General features: G+C 36.6%; 1 protein-coding gene across 5 annotated transcripts in view; it reads right to left on the bottom strand.

Annotated features, from left to right (window-relative positions):
- Positions 1 to 18,881, bottom strand: part of mipol1 (mirror-image polydactyly 1) — a 116,868-nt gene that overhangs the window by 73,991 nt on the left and 23,996 nt on the right. For 2 of the 5 annotated variants that reach the window (XM_067455936.1, XM_067455937.1), the window contains exons 1-3: positions 6,094 to 6,402; positions 5,736 to 5,820; positions 5,045 to 5,124 (exon numbers count right to left, since the gene is read on the bottom strand). In XM_067455936.1, coding sequence (XP_067312037.1) covers positions 5,045 to 5,124; positions 5,736 to 5,820; positions 6,094 to 6,151 — 223 coding nt within the window. In that variant the 5' untranslated portion in view covers positions 6,152 to 6,402. Of the gene's footprint in view, positions 1 to 5,044; positions 5,125 to 5,735; positions 5,821 to 6,093; positions 6,403 to 6,530; positions 6,669 to 18,881 lie in introns of those variants that run through there. The other 3 variants (XM_067455938.1, XM_067455939.1, XM_067455940.1) reach the window with 2 other exon arrangements.

Here is an 18,881-nt window from a genome sequence, read left to right as displayed (position 1 = left end):
GGGGTGCCAAGCATATCTTCATTACTAATTGATAATTTTGCTTTAACATTTTTATTTTATTTCAGAATTTAAATGTAGAGAATAAAAGTGAATAAGATTTTTTTAAAATACATATAATGCAACATTTACCTTCAGCCCACAGCCGTTAATAAAATTTTGTCCGTTCATAGTAAATAGTCTAAGTAAAAGATTGATGACCAAGTTGATTGAGTAATAGTATCATACCCTAGCTTTGTGCAAGGAACAGAGCGAAATTTAAAGGGGTACTTCAGCACTGGGAAGATGAATCTGTATTTAAACTGGGTCATTAATGTAGTAGAAATGTGAAATTATTTTTGAATTTGGTGCCTTCTAGACTTAGCATAGAAATCTAGACGCACCCTAGCGGCAGCAAATTTAATTTGCCCGCAAGTGTCGTCTAGGAACTCTCAATACCATTCTGAGCTGTGTTCCCTTACAATCTGGACGGCCCAATCACATCGTGTATAGAGTTGGTGGGCGGGGCCATAATGACAATGGCCGAGTTGCGTTTGCGTGCTTCTAGTAAACACAGAAACTAGCGAACGGCGGCGGTCTTTCGAATCAGCTCTGACCGTGACTCTGGAAGACTTGGAGTTAAGCTTTTCTCTGAGAAAAGAACAAAGAACGGCACTGAAGTCATTCTTAAAAAGGGAAGATTTGTTCTGAGTTTAGCCGACCGGATACGGCGAATGTTTAATCAGTCAGCGAGCTCTGTTTCACCTTTGTTGCTCTGGTTGGTGTAGCGCTATCCTATCGCGTGCAGAGAGAGACAACCATTTATACCGCCCCTCGGATTGAGCCCTGTCTATGGTGAGTTTCCAGACCAAACATCTTGATGTGGGTCTGGCTTGTCAGGCTATTCTAGACTGAGATGAGACAGAAAATGTATTATTGCTACTGCTACCGCTACTGAATCACTGTGACTGGATCACTTTCCCCACCGTGTTCTTTTTCACAAAATCAGTTCAGTTAGAGAACAGACACTACAATTATAAACTGAATGTGTCTGTTCAATATAATGTGATTTAGCTGCGGAAGGAGTGTCACAGCACAAACGCTGCAGGAGTCAGATTACACGCACCGTGATGATAGTTGGGGGGGGGGGGGGGGGCATAGAAAGCCATATGCTAAAAGCTAAATAACCCTTTAATATATGTCATGACAACTCTCTGAGTGTTTGGCATGGTAATGGTTATGACAATGTTTGTTTTTGGCGGAATAGATCTGCTACACTGCTGCTGTTGGTTATTGTTGCTGCTACAGGACTTTCTACTGTCAATACATACATGACACTTTGCTTTGAGCAAGTAAGACACGCTGCTGTACAATATAGCATACATTAATTTCCCGTAGCAGATCTAAACAGGTGGAGCTAGGGAAGGTGAAGGGTTTTCTGCTAAGTGCTGCACTGCTAAGGCAAATGCTAACAAAGTATTTGAAGGTTGAGCATGCAAGCTCATTGATACAATCAGCTGTGCCCTTTAGAGAACGATGATTGCAAGCAGGTTAAGGACCTATCAGCCTGTGTCATCAAGAGTTTCATGACAGAACTTTGTGTTTTTCATTCAATGAAAATCTTCACTACTGTCATTGCTCTCAAAACTAATTTATTTATGCACACATTCAACATATCCTAATTAACATGTAATTTAGTTGCACATTTATTGATTACAGTTACATTTATTTTGTAATTAAATGATGTAACGCTATTACATGTAACTAGTTACTCCCCAACACTGGTTATGAGACACATAAGAACAAATTATATTTGGGGTCTTTGATGTCAAATCTGGTGTGATCATTTTTGACCCTCCACATCTAAATAAACTAAAACATGCATGACTTTTAAGCTGCAGTTGAGGGAACCTTTTTTTCCTCAATTTTTAAAAAAATATTTTAAGGAGCTTTTATTCATTTTTCAATCTTAACATACCCAGGCCACTACTGACATTCACTGTGAAGAAAAGAGCATAATTTTAAATGAATAATAGCACATTTTTTGGGCAAAAGTGCAAAAATAGTGATTGTATTCAAACAGGTTTTCCTTGTCTGTCATTGGTGAACCAAACAGATAACCCCTTCACAAACTATTGGTTGTGTCATTGTGGGGATGCTCAAACAAATAAAGCAGGTTTTACAGCGCCACATAACTTACACAATTCAGAGGAATCATCTGACACCGCATACTAAAAAAGAGAGAATTTGAACATCCAGAAAAAGCTTTAGAAGCTAAATGAAAAGGAAAACCCACAAGAAAGACGTCGCAACCATAACATACTAGTCTTCCATTCTACTGCTGTGAGATTACAGTCTGACGGTTTGAAAGGCGGCTCTGTTGGTTGGTTTGCGTCAGCTCTCTGAAAAGGAAACTAGGTCTGGCCGTCTTTCACGAGGGAATGTGGCGATCCATGCCGAGTGACTGGCAGGAGGGGGAAACGAGGTCTTCTGTCAATGTTTCTGTAGCGCTCAGGGCCAGAGATGCAGGCAGAGAGGCAAACACAGAGGCCTGTCTCTCTGGCAGCTTTTCTGAAGACGCGCTCTGCTCCTCAGGGAAAGCTGTATGTACCCCGGATTGTTTGTGATCAAAACTGAAGTGTGACGGTCCTTGTATCAGAGACATTTTAAAGGAGTGCAAATTTGGGATGACAAAACTGGTCAAGATATAGACTTGAACGATACAACAAAGTGTTGAAATTGTACTGTGAGAAGCAGAGGGTGTTGGATCAAAAGGTGAAATGTGTAATTTATGTGGCATTTTGCATTAGGTACAAATAATGTCTTTCCTGAACCATGTCTGCCACTGGTCTGCCAAACAGCCCCCAAACTCATGCCATTGGTTGAGTCAGTGTTGCTGGGTTGGGCTAGTCAACAAACAGAAGCCAAATATCAGTGGAGTCCACCGACAAATGGTTTCATTATAGCATGAAAAAAATTACACACTTCAGCTTTTACATCGACAAGCAAATTAAACAGATAGCAGCGCTAAGTGCATGCACAGGGTCAAGTGCTACACAAAAAAGCAGTGTGGCTGTTCTGCGATTATAAAATATACATAAATCAGTTCAACATCAATGCAATTCAAATTGAGCAAAACTCAAACACAGAGCGGTTTAATCAAAAGCATCAAAAAAGGGGAAATCATTCTGCGTTAATAAATGCGTTGTGATGCTCGAGTCTTGCGACCACGATGTCCAAAAAGCTCCAGCTTAGCCGCCACAATTATTTAGCGAAAGGTCAGGTTTTGAAGTCGAGATCAGGGAGGTCTGCCTCATGGCTTTGTTGCTAGGGCTCTGCTCTCAGGATTGCTGGAGACAGTTATTAGTATTCCCCGTAAGACTCACCCGTGCAAACACCAAATTCAAACCATGAATAATAACGCCAAACACACTTATAGGAGCCCTTTGTCACACTGCAAATATGCGACTTTTGGATACATTGTTCCCTAACCTGGGTTACTTCTTTAATTTTATCTCCCTCTCTGGGTGTCTCTCACAAAGGTAACTGCCCCTGAGAATGTGTGTTTAAAGCGCCATTTCCCTCACAAATGGGGTGAGCGGGGCTTTTAATCTAAGCGTGCAGAGTAAAGGCCCATTTCCTATGGGAACCAAACGAGAAAGGACTCTGGTTTTAAATCCAACACTAAGAGAAAAATTCAGAACTGAAGAACTGGCTCCCTTTCGATTTACAAGTGTAAATTTGAATTGAATTGGCCACATGAAAAGTTGAAGTGGAATTTGAACTGGAATGACAGAAAGAGTAATTTACTGAATTTGAAATTCAATTGGAATTACTGAATCTGTAATAACAATAAAAAACAATAGTTTGTCCAACATAAATTGGAAGAGATCTTGAATGTTTCGATTTTTGGCTCCATTTTAAAGACTTTGGGCAGTCTGGGTAATTCAATATTTTTCCATAGTGGTCCATAAAATAAATGTAAAAATACTCAATGTAATAATTAGTGCTGTTAAAACGATTAATCGTGATTAATATAAACATTTACATATGGAGGCACACACACGCGTATGTACACACACACACACACACACACACATATAAAGCGCTTTGGATGGCCATAGGGTCTGTTAAAAGCGCTATATAAATGCAGTCCATATATATACACATAAATACACACATATGAATGCATGCATCGCTTTAAACACATTCCCAGGGGCAGTTTATAGTATACTAACGAACCACAACAGAAAATTCTAATAAATAAACAATTAAACATCAATTAACGCTGATTTAAAAATAGTGAATATGTTTTAATTATACTTCCTTACATGCTAAATTAAATTCTGCATCCTACTTGCTACCTCAATTAAAATTCAGTTAATTGCAAAAACGTAATTGCAATTTAAAAGGTATTGTCAGTTAAATAATGCCAAAAATACACTTTACGTGATAAATGGGGCAACAACAAAAAAAATAGCAGGAGAGAATATTTGTTTGGCCATTTGCTCTATTCACTCCTCATAAAAGAATACAACTTCCAACAGTCTCGTGCCATCTTACTAATGTCTGTCACTAATAATCAAACACAAGCTGATTAACCGCCTGCAAAAAGATTGAAGTGTTTCACCAACAGCCCAAATGTATATTTGAGCAGTGAGGCAGAATAAATTTGCATATCAGGAGCGTCTGGTGAAGGGTTGGTAAATACTCTGTTTATCTCTCATTGTCATTCCAACCAGTCTATCTAAATAGTGGCTCTTCCACAGCGTTATGGCCTAGGTAGAGTTATTATGCAGCAGCCCAGCCTTATGGAATAATGTAAATAAATGTTTACGTTGATAAATAAATAACATTTAAACAGTTAATGCATTCTATAGAGCATTTAAGTAACAGGAAGCTTGCAAAACAAGTCTTTAATCATGAAAACAGACGCAATCTGGCAGGAAATGATTATAATGCTAATATCTAACAAATGAGGCGTTTACAAAGTGACGTATTTATGCTATGACTTGTGATTGGATTGCAATTATCATGGACAGAAAAAAAAAGATTTATAATGTTTTACCTTGTATGAGTTTTTCTTCAAGGGCTTTTGATAAACTCTGACTTTGGGATAGAGCTGAGGTCGTTTCTTCTAAAGAGGATCTGAAAACAGATGAATATGCAAAACAAATATATAAAAAATCTCCTTCGATATCTACCAGTAGTGCGCTGTGCAACGCTCTGGTGAAGACAGGTACAGGATATTGACAAACTGTACATCAATGACACTGCTTTGAAGGACCTGCATGTTTTGTTTCAAAGCGCTGAGTAAAGCTATGACATAAAGCAAATATCAAAGACCTTCAAGTGTTCGGACCCAAAAAGGACAGCGTTAACTCTTTTATACTTCTGCAAAAACAGTCATAAATAATAACTTGCATACAAGAGTCACTTCAGTACTGAACTGCTTCAAAATAATTAGCATACAATCTCTCAATGCACAATAAGCTTGCAAACATTGCACCTGTAATCAAATTACATTTGCATTGCACTAAAGATGAACAAACTAAACTAGCAGCCGATTTTTAAATATTGTAACACCGTTTTGGATTTAGAAAACACATCTCTGGAAAGATATTACAACGTGTAATCATCGCCTGCAATGTACACTGATAAACATTTCGCACATATTAAAAAAAATCATCCTTAATTGTAACATGTGGAAGAAAGCCATTGACAAACACTGTAAAATGAGCCGAGGAAGGCATCTTTACCCAAGTTGTGGTGTGGTCTCTGAACAATGGTGCTTTACAGGGGACGGCAGCCTTTGTTTCAGTTCTTCATTGACTTTAGGATTAGCTGGAAATATATAGAAGGGATATGATTAATTTCACTGCAGAAAAAAAAATGCTTTTCATCACAGGCTCGAGCTCACTTCTTTTCCATTAGACTTAGAAAGGTTAGTATTAATTACAGCCTGTCAATATGATCTTGAGGTGCTTGGTGGAGAGCAATCTTTAATAACCTCTGGTGTAGAGGCAGCAAAACAAGACAGGCGGCTTTTAATTTGCCGCGTGAAATTATGCTTTAAGACTTTGTCTTTATCTCATCCACTGTGTACCAGTGCTTTACCTCGCAGTTTATGGAGGACTAATGAACGCGGGCAATTAACACGGCGTAATCCCACCATGCAATCGCTTTAATGCTTTTAGCTATCAGAAAAGTAAACAGCCATTTAATACAGCTCAAGCCATATCAGATCCTAGTCAGGAACCGCCAATTAAAGCGTCATCTACTCAGGTGTAATTAAATAATGGTGGATAATTTAGTTCCGCGAACGGAAGCTAATTCATAAGCAAGCAACAAACAGACAGGAGGCAATTAGCAGGAACGCTGACATTCAAACGGCAGAGCCTGTTGCTCGCCGGGAGCCGTGGTGGAGAGCTACCCTCTAGTGGCGGAGCGTCTGAGACGAGAACTTCTTACCACATTACACACCGGAGGCTTACACACGTAAACAGTTTCACTTCTGTCAACCGTAGGTGCTTTGTGGCTTCACATTTACAAACCAAATGAGTGCAGGGCATCTTCAAGAAACAGTCGGAGTGGACCCAGCAAACGCAGAATGTTCCCCTCGTTTACTGGTTGGCTATTTTTTGGGAATCATTTTGTAGATGAAGACAAAACTTCCAACGAATGTTTTCAAGAGTTCCAACAACTTCCCACACCACCCCCTCCCCCATGCAATATTTTAAAGCTTAACATAACAAAAAATAAAAAGCACTTTCCCTGACATTTAATATTTTATTACTACACGTTCTTTACATATCAGTTCTAGTTAGAACCGTGTCGTCCTAAAAAAAAAAAAAAAACACTTTATAAGCTGAAATGGTTCTTTGTGTTAAAGTTTGGTTTCCTAATTCCCGCCTTTTTCCTTTTCAAATCTAACTGTCAAAGTAACCACATTATTGATTTTTCTGGAGCTCAGTTACAACACAGACTGTCAACAGACTCTCAACAGGTAAATTATTTTTTTCTTAAAATGTCTATAAATAAACTTTTAAATGGAAACTCTCTTTTCAGTTTAACGGAACATATGAGCAGCTCTGTTCATGTAAGGATACTTGCCTACCTTCTCTTCTCCACGTAACAGAGATAATAGCCTACGTTTATGACCCATATTGTTAAATAAAAATAACAACTTTATGCATAAACATACCCAGTCAAAGAAATATTAAAGCTATCCCATGACATTATCATACTTTTTCCTTCTAACATTGCATACAGTCAATTTTTGCAAATTTTATCCTTAATAAACAAATGGTTTTACTAGTGCTGTCAAATCGATTAAATCGCATCCAAAATAAAAGTTTGTGTTTAAAAAATATGCGTGTGTGTACTGTGTATTAATTATTATGTATATAAACAAATGCACATTCACTCATTCATGTAGGCCTATATATTTAAGAAATATTTGCATGTGTATATACTGCATATATATATATATATATATATATATATATATATATATATATATATATATATATATATATATATATATATATATATAAATGTACATTTTTTTAAATAAAAATTCTTAAATATACATGAATGTGTGTGTATTTGTGTACATACATAATTATACACAGTGCAAACACGCATATGTACACAAACTTTTATTTTGGATGAGATTAATCAAGATTAATTGATTTGACAGCACTAGTTTTTCCATAAACAACACTGGAAAAGACACACTGTAACTCTAAACTCAATCGTGTATTTCAGATGCTGTCACATGCCACATCCTCATCAGAAACTGCCACGCAGAATACACACATAATGATGGACATCATAGAAGATTAAGATATTTTACTAGAACTTGGTCTTCTTTACACATATCATGTTCAATGCCAACTGTTATTTATTAATGTAATCAGCTTTAATAACTGATGTTAGGGAACTGTTGTTTTTGCTAAAATTTACAATGTCAATAAAAAATAAAAGTACCAAACTGACAAAACATGTTCTTTAAAAACAAAAACAAATAAAGGCCAGATAAAACTATAAGACCAGGCTGATGGAGGTCCTCTGTACCATATAGCACTTTTAAAGCATAGTTCTTTATGGAACCGTATAAAAAGGGTTCTATTTAACATCAAAAAGGGTTTTGCTATTGTTACAAGCCAAAAAACAAAAACAAATTTGGTTTGCTACTGTTTAAAACCATTTTTCTTAAGAGTGCTTTTCCCAAAAATGTACAAATTATCTAATATTTTCAGTTGGAATCTTGCATCTTGGCTTGGAAAGTTTCTGATTCGAAACTTTCTGTGCTGAACTGCTCTCATTATGTTTTACTAAAAGACCTTAGGAAATCACTTGATAAATGCTGTCTTTGCTTCTTGGTTTGTAGTTGTACACTACCCTATTTATGCTTAATTTTATACAGCAAGGACACATTAAATTGATCAAAAGTGACATTTAAGATTTGTATAAGATTTAAGATTTCTATTTCAAATAAATGCTGTTCTTTTGAACTTTCTATTCATCAAAGAATACTGAATAATGTATGTATCAGTTTCCACAAAAATTATTGATAATAACAAAACAAAAAAATGTTTCTTGAGCAGCGAATTAGCATATCAGAATGATGTCAGAAGGATCATGTGACTCTGAAGACTGAGTAATGATGCTGAAAATTCAGCTTTGCCATCACAGAAATAAATGGCATTTCAAAATATATTAAACATAGGAAACTGCTTTTTTAAATTGTAGAAATAAATCACAATATTACTGTATTGTTGATCAAATAAACGCAGCCTTATTGAGCATAAGATGCTTCTTTCAAAAACATTTAAAAATCGTACAAACCCCAAACTGTTAAACAATAGTGTACTTCCTACTGAAACTAGAAATGGTGGCATATATCGAAATACACTTTTTAAAATAACCAACAGGCTTTAGTTTACATCATATAAGTGAACTGTGATTTGCTACTTGCTATATTGAAAGTAGCTTGGGCAAAAACTTCCAGGAAGAGAACACTACCACTATTTTCATGAGATCATTTTATGGATTTAGTTTTGATAAATTAAAGTTTAATTAAATTGTATGACTTAGGCAGCTCGTAAACATACTTTAAATATAAATTTATGCAATAATTTAAGACATTTCTCCTTATACAGAACCTTTTTGGCATAAAGGGTTCTTTAAATTGAGTGAAGCACCCTTGGGTTCTATATAGAACCCCATTGAACCTTTAAGAGTGCACCGCGAAAGGTTCGCTTTATCAGCGTTAAAGTGTACACTAGCAAAGACATGGACTGAAATCCATATATCCAGCTATTTTTTAATTCCTGGCACCTTTAAAGATGGAATAGCGCAGGACAAATAACGATCAGTTTCTTGGGAAAGGCAACAAAGGTCATGAAAACGATATAGGGGATGACGGACTGACAGCCTGAGAGAAAGTTGGCAGAAGAGAGCTAAGAAGACATAAAAAGTGAGTGCTCTTGGGAGGTTGTGCGCAAGGCGGGTGGGGGTGACCCCTGGGGCAGATGCCAGTGGAACGTTATCCCCGCGCTGTAAGCCAGCACACACAGCTCACACCGCTCACACGCTATTCAGCTCAGACACAGTCAGGCGTGAACGGACAACTGGCTTTTTGTGCCAAACACCACAGGGCTCCATTAATCTCAGTGATAGACTCTGAGCGGGAGCTGGCCCCGCACACCGCACTTTCACAGAGAAAGAGAGGAGGACGAGGATGAAGAAAGACTAAAGATAGTAGGTATGGCTAAGACGCCTGGTAATCCTTTAACACTAACAAGAGAAAGCAGCTTTGGAAAAGACAGAGAGGGGAAAAAACAACACAAAGCATACAAACCTGACCTTTTGATGTTCGCGTAATTTTCGGCGAGACACGTTAAACAGTTCTTCGAAAAGAGCGCTTTACCAAATAAATTTGGACCGATTCATTGATTGACACCGTTTCCTGAGAGAATCACCCCCAAGAAAATGAAACTGATACTATCCAATAATCCGATATTGAAAAACAGGGAAGAGCTCGTTCTGGCTTAATGAAAGTTTGAATTGTGCTGAGTGCAATAGGAGGCCTGTTTCTTTGCGGCTGCCGCTCCAGATGGTGAATTAGCATCACATCTACATTTTCTACATAATCTGCAGGAGTTTCATGATAGATTAATGAGCTATTAGCCTTGGTGCTCACAGGGCAGTGCCGAAAACTACATTCACGCCAAACCTTGCAGAGTGTAACATGCTACAATGAAGACAATAACCAGTCATTGTGTATAAACAGTGGCACTAGAGCTAGATGAAGAGCTGATTCAAATCAAATCATATGTTTCTGAATAAAAATGCTATTTCAGCAGGCTCAAATAGTTCAAAAAAAATGTATAAAATCACAAACTTGACAGTTAAACCATTAAAATCAGCTAAAGCTAAGTTAAAAAATGCTAAAATAATCCAGAAAATAAATAAAAAATACATTTTAGGGCGGGACTATCTGTCTGAACGACCAATGGCAGACATAGAGGAAGATAGACATAGAGCTTATTGAGGAAGATTATTTTTGCAATTCTATTTTTTGATGCAAAGATAAATAAAGAATTTAGCTTAAGAAAAAAATAAAAAATAAAATATATATATATATATAATTAAATTATATTAAATATAATTAACAAATGTAGGCATGCAAGCTTTTCTGGCTATCACCAAGCTTAATTTAAAATTAAAACATTGGTCTTGGGAGTCTGCTCTGTATTTTCTACTGCACAAGAGGTGTGATCAACGAGCATGATTTAAATGGCTCTGTACGCAATTGGATAGTCCTTCAACCAATCAGACCACAAGAGGCGTGATCAATGGGCAATGACCCATCCTTTATCTGTCATCATGTTAAACCCGCCAATAGTGTGCCAGGTGGATAAGCCAGTCTGTGATTGATTCCCGCGAAAGTGTATCAGAAGCAGTATAAATTAATGTACAGGTTTCCAGACTGAGTTACTGGGTGAAAACAAATCGCCGGAAGATCAGGCTGGGCTTAACCAGTCTACATGCACGATATATTGGCCACCATATCGGTATTGGCTGATATATTAAAGCCGATAAATAATGGATTGTTTCCTTCAGCTGAGACACTTCAGATGTGCACTGGTGTGATGGTTTTGAATTGCTTGAAAAAAAAAAAAAAGAAAAAAAATTCTCAGTTTTCAGTTAAGTAAATACAGTTAAGTTATGTGCTGTGCAAGTGTGTCATATACTAAGCTACATAAAATGAAAATGAGAACATTATAATTGCTTTTATTGGTGAGACTTTTGTTTTCCAGGTTCTAAAAAAATATACAAATTTGTTTATTTAGATTTATAGGCTAATATATCGGTTATAAGCTTCCAAATATAAAGAATTATCGGTTATCAGTATCGGCCAAATTTTTCATATAGGTACATCCCTAAAGTTTTCTGAGAGGATTAGGATTGAGGGATAGAATATGCCAGTATAAAAATCATTATGTCTAATCATTTTGTGCCATAAAGCATTGAAACCCAATGTGTGTGTAAGTGTGGTTCAGGAAAACCCTACTTAATGGAGACAAAATGTCCCCACAAACATTTTTGAATAACAAACTTATAAATTGGACTAAATTATGCTGTTTGAAAATGTAAAAATGCAAAGTTTTCTGTGATGAGTAGTCCCTATAACACAAGAACACAGCGTGTGTGTGTCAAGTACAATGTGAAAATGTGAAGGTCTATGACTGTGTCCCCACTAGAGTAGTTTAAAAACATATCTGCCAACTTTCTACAAATGTAGAAAAGATACAAAAGAAGACTTTCATTTCCTTAAGATAACGTTGAATAGTTCATCAATATTCCTTCACAGGGATAAAACACGAGTAAATAAAGAAACATTAATAGGTTAGAAGCGCGCATCAAATGTAAAAAAAAAAAAAAAAAACGGCTCAAATCTTACAAAACAGCATTTGCCACTTAAAGCCACTTTATCCTTCCTTCAAACTTTTCTCATTTCAATTTGTCCTTTGCTGTCGCTCAGTGATCTTCATTTTCCTGTCTTGTAGACTTTAAGCTAATTGCCTCGGTGGGTTACTTATTATTCATGTACAATTATTGCAGTGTAATGTCTTTAAATCCTTTTAAATGACCATTCATGCGTCGCATTCATTGAAAATGCCTTTGATGTCTGTCAAAGATGGAATTCTTCAAAAAGAAATGTCTAAGCCCAATTTCAATCGCTCGATGAGGGGGGGTTGGCGTTTCCCTCTAATATAAACTAAATTCCATTAATTTTTTAAGCTGCATTTAATGCATTTCCTCCACAAAAAGTTTCCAGATTCTTCAGGCTGTCATTTGTATTCCAGCTGACTTTATGAATATTAATAACAGTGTTATCCTGATTAAACGGGCTTCATGTGAAATCCCTGTGAATCTACGAGCTCAGGATTCTCGTCTTACTGATTCTTTATGAATTTTGATACGGACATTAATGTGGAGAGAGTCTTAAAGCAGGTTTAATTGTACAGCATGAAAAAGGCAGACATGAACTGATTTGATATGGATAAACAGGCTCTTTTATATGGGGAGGTGCGCACAAGCACCTGGGAGAACCCCGCCGTGTAATTTGATTGTCACAGGCTGTAGTGAAGCTTTGAATGGTCTTGACTTTTCCCGGATCAAAAGATTTTATTGACTCGCTGACAGATATTAACAAATAGAAACTGTTTTTGTCAATCAGTTACATGCACTGTAGGCTGATTCTATCTCACTGAAGGGCTGGCGTTTATTTTTTATTGTCCAACTGTTCATGCTGATTAGTAAAAAACGTTTCTGAGTCAAAAATACCTGCAACTGAACAAACAGGAATGAAGACCAAAAAAGCAACTTCATTTTAAAAAGATGAAAAGGTTAAACATAAAAAAAAAAAATCAAACTATATAAAATGGAATTCAAAGGTCTGATGCCACTACTGACAATGCTTTCATTTAATAATGATAAAGTAAAAAAAAAAAAAAAAAGTTGATTTGAAAAAAATCTATGATTTTAAGAAATGTCTTTGTATTATGCATGTTGCACTCGATTTGCACATAAAATCAAAAATTATTGTCTTTTATTTATTGTCTTTATTGTTTCTTTATTAAAAAAATAGATCTTAAATGCCAGCTTTTCAATGTGGTCTCAGACTTCTGAACCCCACTGTATAAGGAAAAAATATTAATAAAAAGAAATGGTAACACCACAATAAGGTTCCAATTGTTATTGATACTAGTTGACATTAACCATTAATGAAAATACGTCTAAAGTATTTAATAATCTTAATTAGCATTTACTAATACATTATTAAAATCAAAAGATGTTCATATATTTAACGGACCTGAGCTAACATGAACTAACAATGAACAGTTGTATTTGTATTATTAATAAACTGCAATAAATGTATTGTTCATTTTTAGTGTATTAACTAATGGAACCTTATCATAAAGTGTTAACAAAATGTTTTTATATAATACATTAATAAAATTTCTTTGAATCATATTTGAATCTAGACCAAGATACTATACCTACATACACACACATATAAATTTTGGACCAAAAACAGCTTTGCACCCTGGTTTCATATTTAGCTGAACTAAACAAAAACAAAAAACTCAACTCAACTTGTGGAGCTCTTAACTAAAAATATTGATTATCTCAAGTTGATGATTAACCAAACCTGATCAAAGATAAAACTCGAGGGGGTTTAGACTGAGCTTGTTGGACCTTCAGCAAACAAACCCACTCAAACGGGCTATAAATCAAAAAGATTGTGTCCTACTTGGAAAGGTTACTTGTATTCAGTTACGTCATCTTCGGCGACAAAAACAAAACATTTTAGCTGGAGCTGTAAATCAACCACTGAGAGTGAGACTTTTGTCAGACCCTCCAGATTTTACTGGAGATATGTATAGAATAGTTTTGTAAAACTATTTTCTCAAATCTATCACCAGGTGGTTAGTTAAAAGATTAACTACTCAAAATAAAGTAATAAAACCCCTCCAGGACCGTCAATGTCACTTTACTGAAGGTCTATAATTACACAGTCTCTCAAATGAAAGCATAATTCCTCGCATTACTTGAAAATTCTCCAGGTAGGCCTTATGTTTCTTAGATGATGGAGACGTCTAGCAGCCAGAGTGGGATCTGCGAAGCAGGACCGCGCGTCTTACGGGCGTAAAGCTCATTCTCAGAGCAGACGCAGTGATAATTGAATTGAGCCTGTGGGAATGAGCTAGCGCTAGCATCTCAGATCTCTCTGATGGATCCGTCCTCGGCGGCGTCTATCAGGCCACGATTCACTGATCCTCCTGCATTAACGGGGGAGGAGAAATGACCCTCCAAATCTGCCAGGATGAGTGCCTCAATTTCCCCATATCCAGCTAATTTGGGTGCGAGAAAAGCGTGAGCCATGCTAGGAATAAAGAAAGTGCGTCCCCCACCCCACAACTGCCTTTAAACAGCGCTGCTTTTGAATGAATAAAAGCAGGCAAATGCCCCCAAGATGTGCAATAGGATAAACTCTGTATGCTCTGTATTGTGTTTGATCCCTCAATTATCAGTTATTATGACGAGCGATATGATTCACGGCAAAAACAATTCAGCTTAGCGTCAAGGCTTCACAAAAATACTATCTGCAACCACTGCTTAAGATACACGGAAAAAATACAATATTAAAATGTGACATTATTTCTCTTCTAAGTGAAAATCTTTCTGTCTGTTACTGCATATGATAATTCATATTTAGAAAGAACTAAAGTGACATTCATTGCCAGATGATTAAAATGCACCTGCAGTGTTTTGCATTTACTTTTTCCAGTCATATCATTGAAGATTTTTTTTAAAGTGTTCAAAAATAATCTTCTCATTCTGTGTATCACACCCCTAATAATACATGTTTCATCCTTTAATTATGTGCACTGCAATGCTGAGTACAGTATTATTGCACATATACCACGACATCTAAGTTATACTATTCATATCAAAATGTATGTTTTAGATTCATGAACTGATCCTTGACCTCCAACCTCAATCACCTATTCAGACCACAGAATGCTGGTTTTGGCTTCACTGAACTCATAGGACTACAAATGTGACCCTGGACAACAAAACTAGTCATAAGGGTCAGTGTTTTGAAATTGAGATTTATACATCATCTGAAAATATAAATAAGCTTTCCACTGATGTATGGTTTGTTATGATAGGCCAATATTTGGCCAAGACACAACTATTTGAAAATCTGGAATCTGAGGGTGCATTTTTTTTTTTGAAATATTGAGAAAAATCACCTTTAAAGGTGGGGTAAGTGTTTTTCGAAACTGTTTCACAAAAAGGACTCGGTGAGTGCAATAACAAACTTGTAGCTAATCGGCAGGTTAGGGGCGTGTCTAATATTGATGATGAGAATAGAGGCTCAGTGCATGTCATTATTCAAACACACGAGGCGGACATTAGCCGATAACTAATATATGCTGGCTTTTGCTTAAATATGCTTGTGTGTCATGTTCGCTTGTTTGTCCGTTTGCGATCGTATTGTGTCTCACTTCAGGGATGATAAAGACCCGTTCATTTCGAGTTGTTATCGAGTTGTTCATGAGAACACTTTGTGTTTTTGTGATCACTGTAGGCGTTTCTCAATGTCAAGGAAGGATCCTCGAAAGTCAGAATTCCGAGGATGCCACGTCATCAACACTCGTCGAAGGACTGTTCCAATGTCGAGGATCCTCGAATTTCAACAAAGGACTGAGTCCTTCGTTCGAAAAATATGTCATATACAGGAAAGGATGCATATGAGTAGCCTTCGCGTTCTCAAATCACCCACAATCCTATGCGCGCAGGTTTGCTATCAGACGTTCCCGGAGTCGGAGCGTGAACGGGGCAAATATGCTTGTATCGGGGTTTGTCGATGGGAAGGAAGGAGGCGGGAACCGCCGAACGTTCAACAACTTTATAATAAATAATAAACAAAACGAAAGTAACGCGGGCGACTGCCCGCACACACATAATAAAACATAAACAAACCATAACATAAAGTCCAGGCCTAGTCCTTCCACGCTCCTCCAATTATACTCCCGTCACTGCCGCGAGCCGAGACCGGTGTGGCGATCAGCTGCCACTCATTATCACTCCACCGGCCCGCTCTCACGATCCCTCACCAAACTGCTTGCCACAATGCTTTTATTTACGTTTGTTATAACCGTAGTAAATATAAGAAAAGTTTACAAATTACTACTGTATTGATATAAAAAAATATACAAATAACGTTACACATAACGTTATTGATGGCCAACGGACCTTTTCACTGGCGTAATGACGCAAAGACGTGCACTTGCTAGCCTGTTCCATTTACGTGTTCTTCGAATGCTAAAGAGCCTAGCCTCTAAAGGAAGTGACTTGGAAGGATCAGTCCTTCCAAGGAAGCATCCTTGACATTGAGAAACACCTTGTAACTCTAATCTGGTCTTAATTGCAATATGTTGTCAGTTGGAATATCGAGCTTGTGTAAATTCGAGTTTTCATGAGAACGGTTTGTGTTTTTGTGATCGCTATAACTCTAAACTGGTCATAATTGTGTAACATGTCGTTAGTTGGCCTGTCAGCTCTTGTTCTATCGAGTTGTTCATGAGAACAGTTTGTGTTTTTGTGATGGAAGGGGTGACTTTTTCATTGAATATTCGACCTGGATTAGTTACACAGATTCTGCCATAGCCGTTGCCTGGGTTACGTATGTGTGGGGCGGAGCTATCAAAATAGGGTCGAGACCCTTTTGGGGGGTAGGGGCGTGTTTGTTTTGGTGATTTGAAATACCAACCACAGTTACCAGAAAGCTCTTACCCCACCTTTAAATTTAGTCATATTACTACTAATAACATATTTTTATATATATTTAAGGTAGGGAATTTACTAAATATCTTCATGGAACATGATCTTTAATTAATATCCTAATGGTTTTTGGCATAAAAGAAAAATCAATAATTTTGACCCATACAATGTATTGTTGGATATTGCCACAAATATACCCATGAGACATATGACTGGTTTTGTGCTCCTGGGTCACATATTTGTACCAAAACTTCTCCTAAACATTTGTTTTACGCCAATGCTTTCATTATGATTGAGTATAATGTAAAATCTACGTAAAAACTAGATCCTAAATAATTAATAGTTGAATCTAATTCATTTTTTTTTTTACAGTGTGTAATATATATTCCTTTTTTGCATGTTTTGCAGATTTTGACTGCAATATCTATATAATCACCGATATCTACATTCATGGTCAAAACTTTTAACTAATTAACTAATGATATTTTTGACATTTAATTATCATTTTCAACTCAATTATGCATAATGGCATCTGGACACACATAATTTCAGTTCTTTTACAATCATTTCATGCAGAAAATGAATCGTTTCAATCCACCTGGAGCAAATTTTGCATCTTTCGACAGCTTGATTTGCTGACAAAGTAAGGTTGTGTCAGTTATTCATCAAAAATTCATTTTAAAAGGTCTATTTGTAAGCAGTTAGACAAACAGCACATTTTATTTCAGTTCTACAATTCGATGTCAAGAGTGAATATTCCAGCGATTGGATAATTCATCTGCTGAATGTAACCTCAAAATTGGCTGTGTAAATATGGACTAAGCTGAGATTTGCATTGGCTAACATTTGGGAGGGAGAACAGAGTTATTTAAGGATGAGCTTAATGCAGTCGGTATACTCGAGCAAAGGAAGGGTTCGCTCATATTTCTAACACTGTTACACACTCACAGTTCTGGAGCACAAAAAGGCAACTCAATTCACGTTCTAACTGTTTCCCCTCATTAATTCTTTGAAATCAAAAAATGTTTACAGTCCTGATGTATTTCCTGCAGAGGCGTCGTAAGTGTCATGATCAAAATAATCATTTCATCTGTCACCACCCTTCCTCATGCGTCGATCAAAAGAAAAAAACTTCAACTGCATTCCTTTTCAAATACGAGTTTAAAAGCATTTTAACTTGGGCACAAGAAAACAAAGCCTTATTGTGGCAAGAAAGATTGTGAAACTAGTGCAAGGTGGCGTCACCAGCCATGAGGCTGTTATTACTCATGGAAGAGACGCCACACAGGAGAGGTGGGGCTGAGGGAAAGAGTCAACTCAAGGTCAGCTGTCTTATGAAAGACATTCCGGCCAAGTGTTTCGTCTTCTCGACTCTGTGTCGTTTCTACCGAAAGCTGCGCAAGTTTCGACTCATCGTCTTTCTACGTACAGCCATTCTCCAATAAAAATGGACAGATGGGTCTGCTTGTCTTTGTAAATTTGTTACTGTAGAATGAATACAATTGCTATGAATAATAACACTGGCAGGATAAACGCATTATGAAATAAAGTGTTTTCATTTGTGTTTTTTGTGTGATAGACAGACACCAGTTTAAAATTTTGATGAACTTGTTATAAAATTATAAATAATTACAGTCAACCCAAAATGTATATTTAGGAAATGTTAATACAATATGACAAGAACATGAGTTGAACTGTGTCAAAACAAATTTATCTTGATAATGTCAGATAACTTTGATAGAAAGGTGTTATGATTACAATCAACCAATCAGTTGTCAGATTTAAGAACAGTTAGATAATACCAATTTAGGTCAACCAGTGACCAAGTATTGCTTCATTTTGATCAGCCTGTGGTGTCTGTGGTCACATTAGCAATTAAAGAAAAGAAAAAAAACAAAGCACAACATGGTCAGGTAAAAGTGTCCTAATAATTTTGGTCCCAATTTATCATCAATTTTACTGGTGGTTCACTGTATGAAGGATTTTTGGGTATACTATGTCACAGTTGTTCATATATATTCAATAATTCAACA

Source organism: Pseudorasbora parva, chromosome 10 (genome assembly GCF_024679245.1).
Source record: "Pseudorasbora parva isolate DD20220531a chromosome 10, ASM2467924v1, whole genome shotgun sequence".
In the NCBI taxonomy this organism is placed as follows: Eukaryota; Metazoa; Chordata; class Actinopteri; order Cypriniformes; family Gobionidae; genus Pseudorasbora; species Pseudorasbora parva.
Note: the sequence above shows the minus strand (reverse complement) of the source record. Positions and strands in the feature narration are given on the sequence as shown.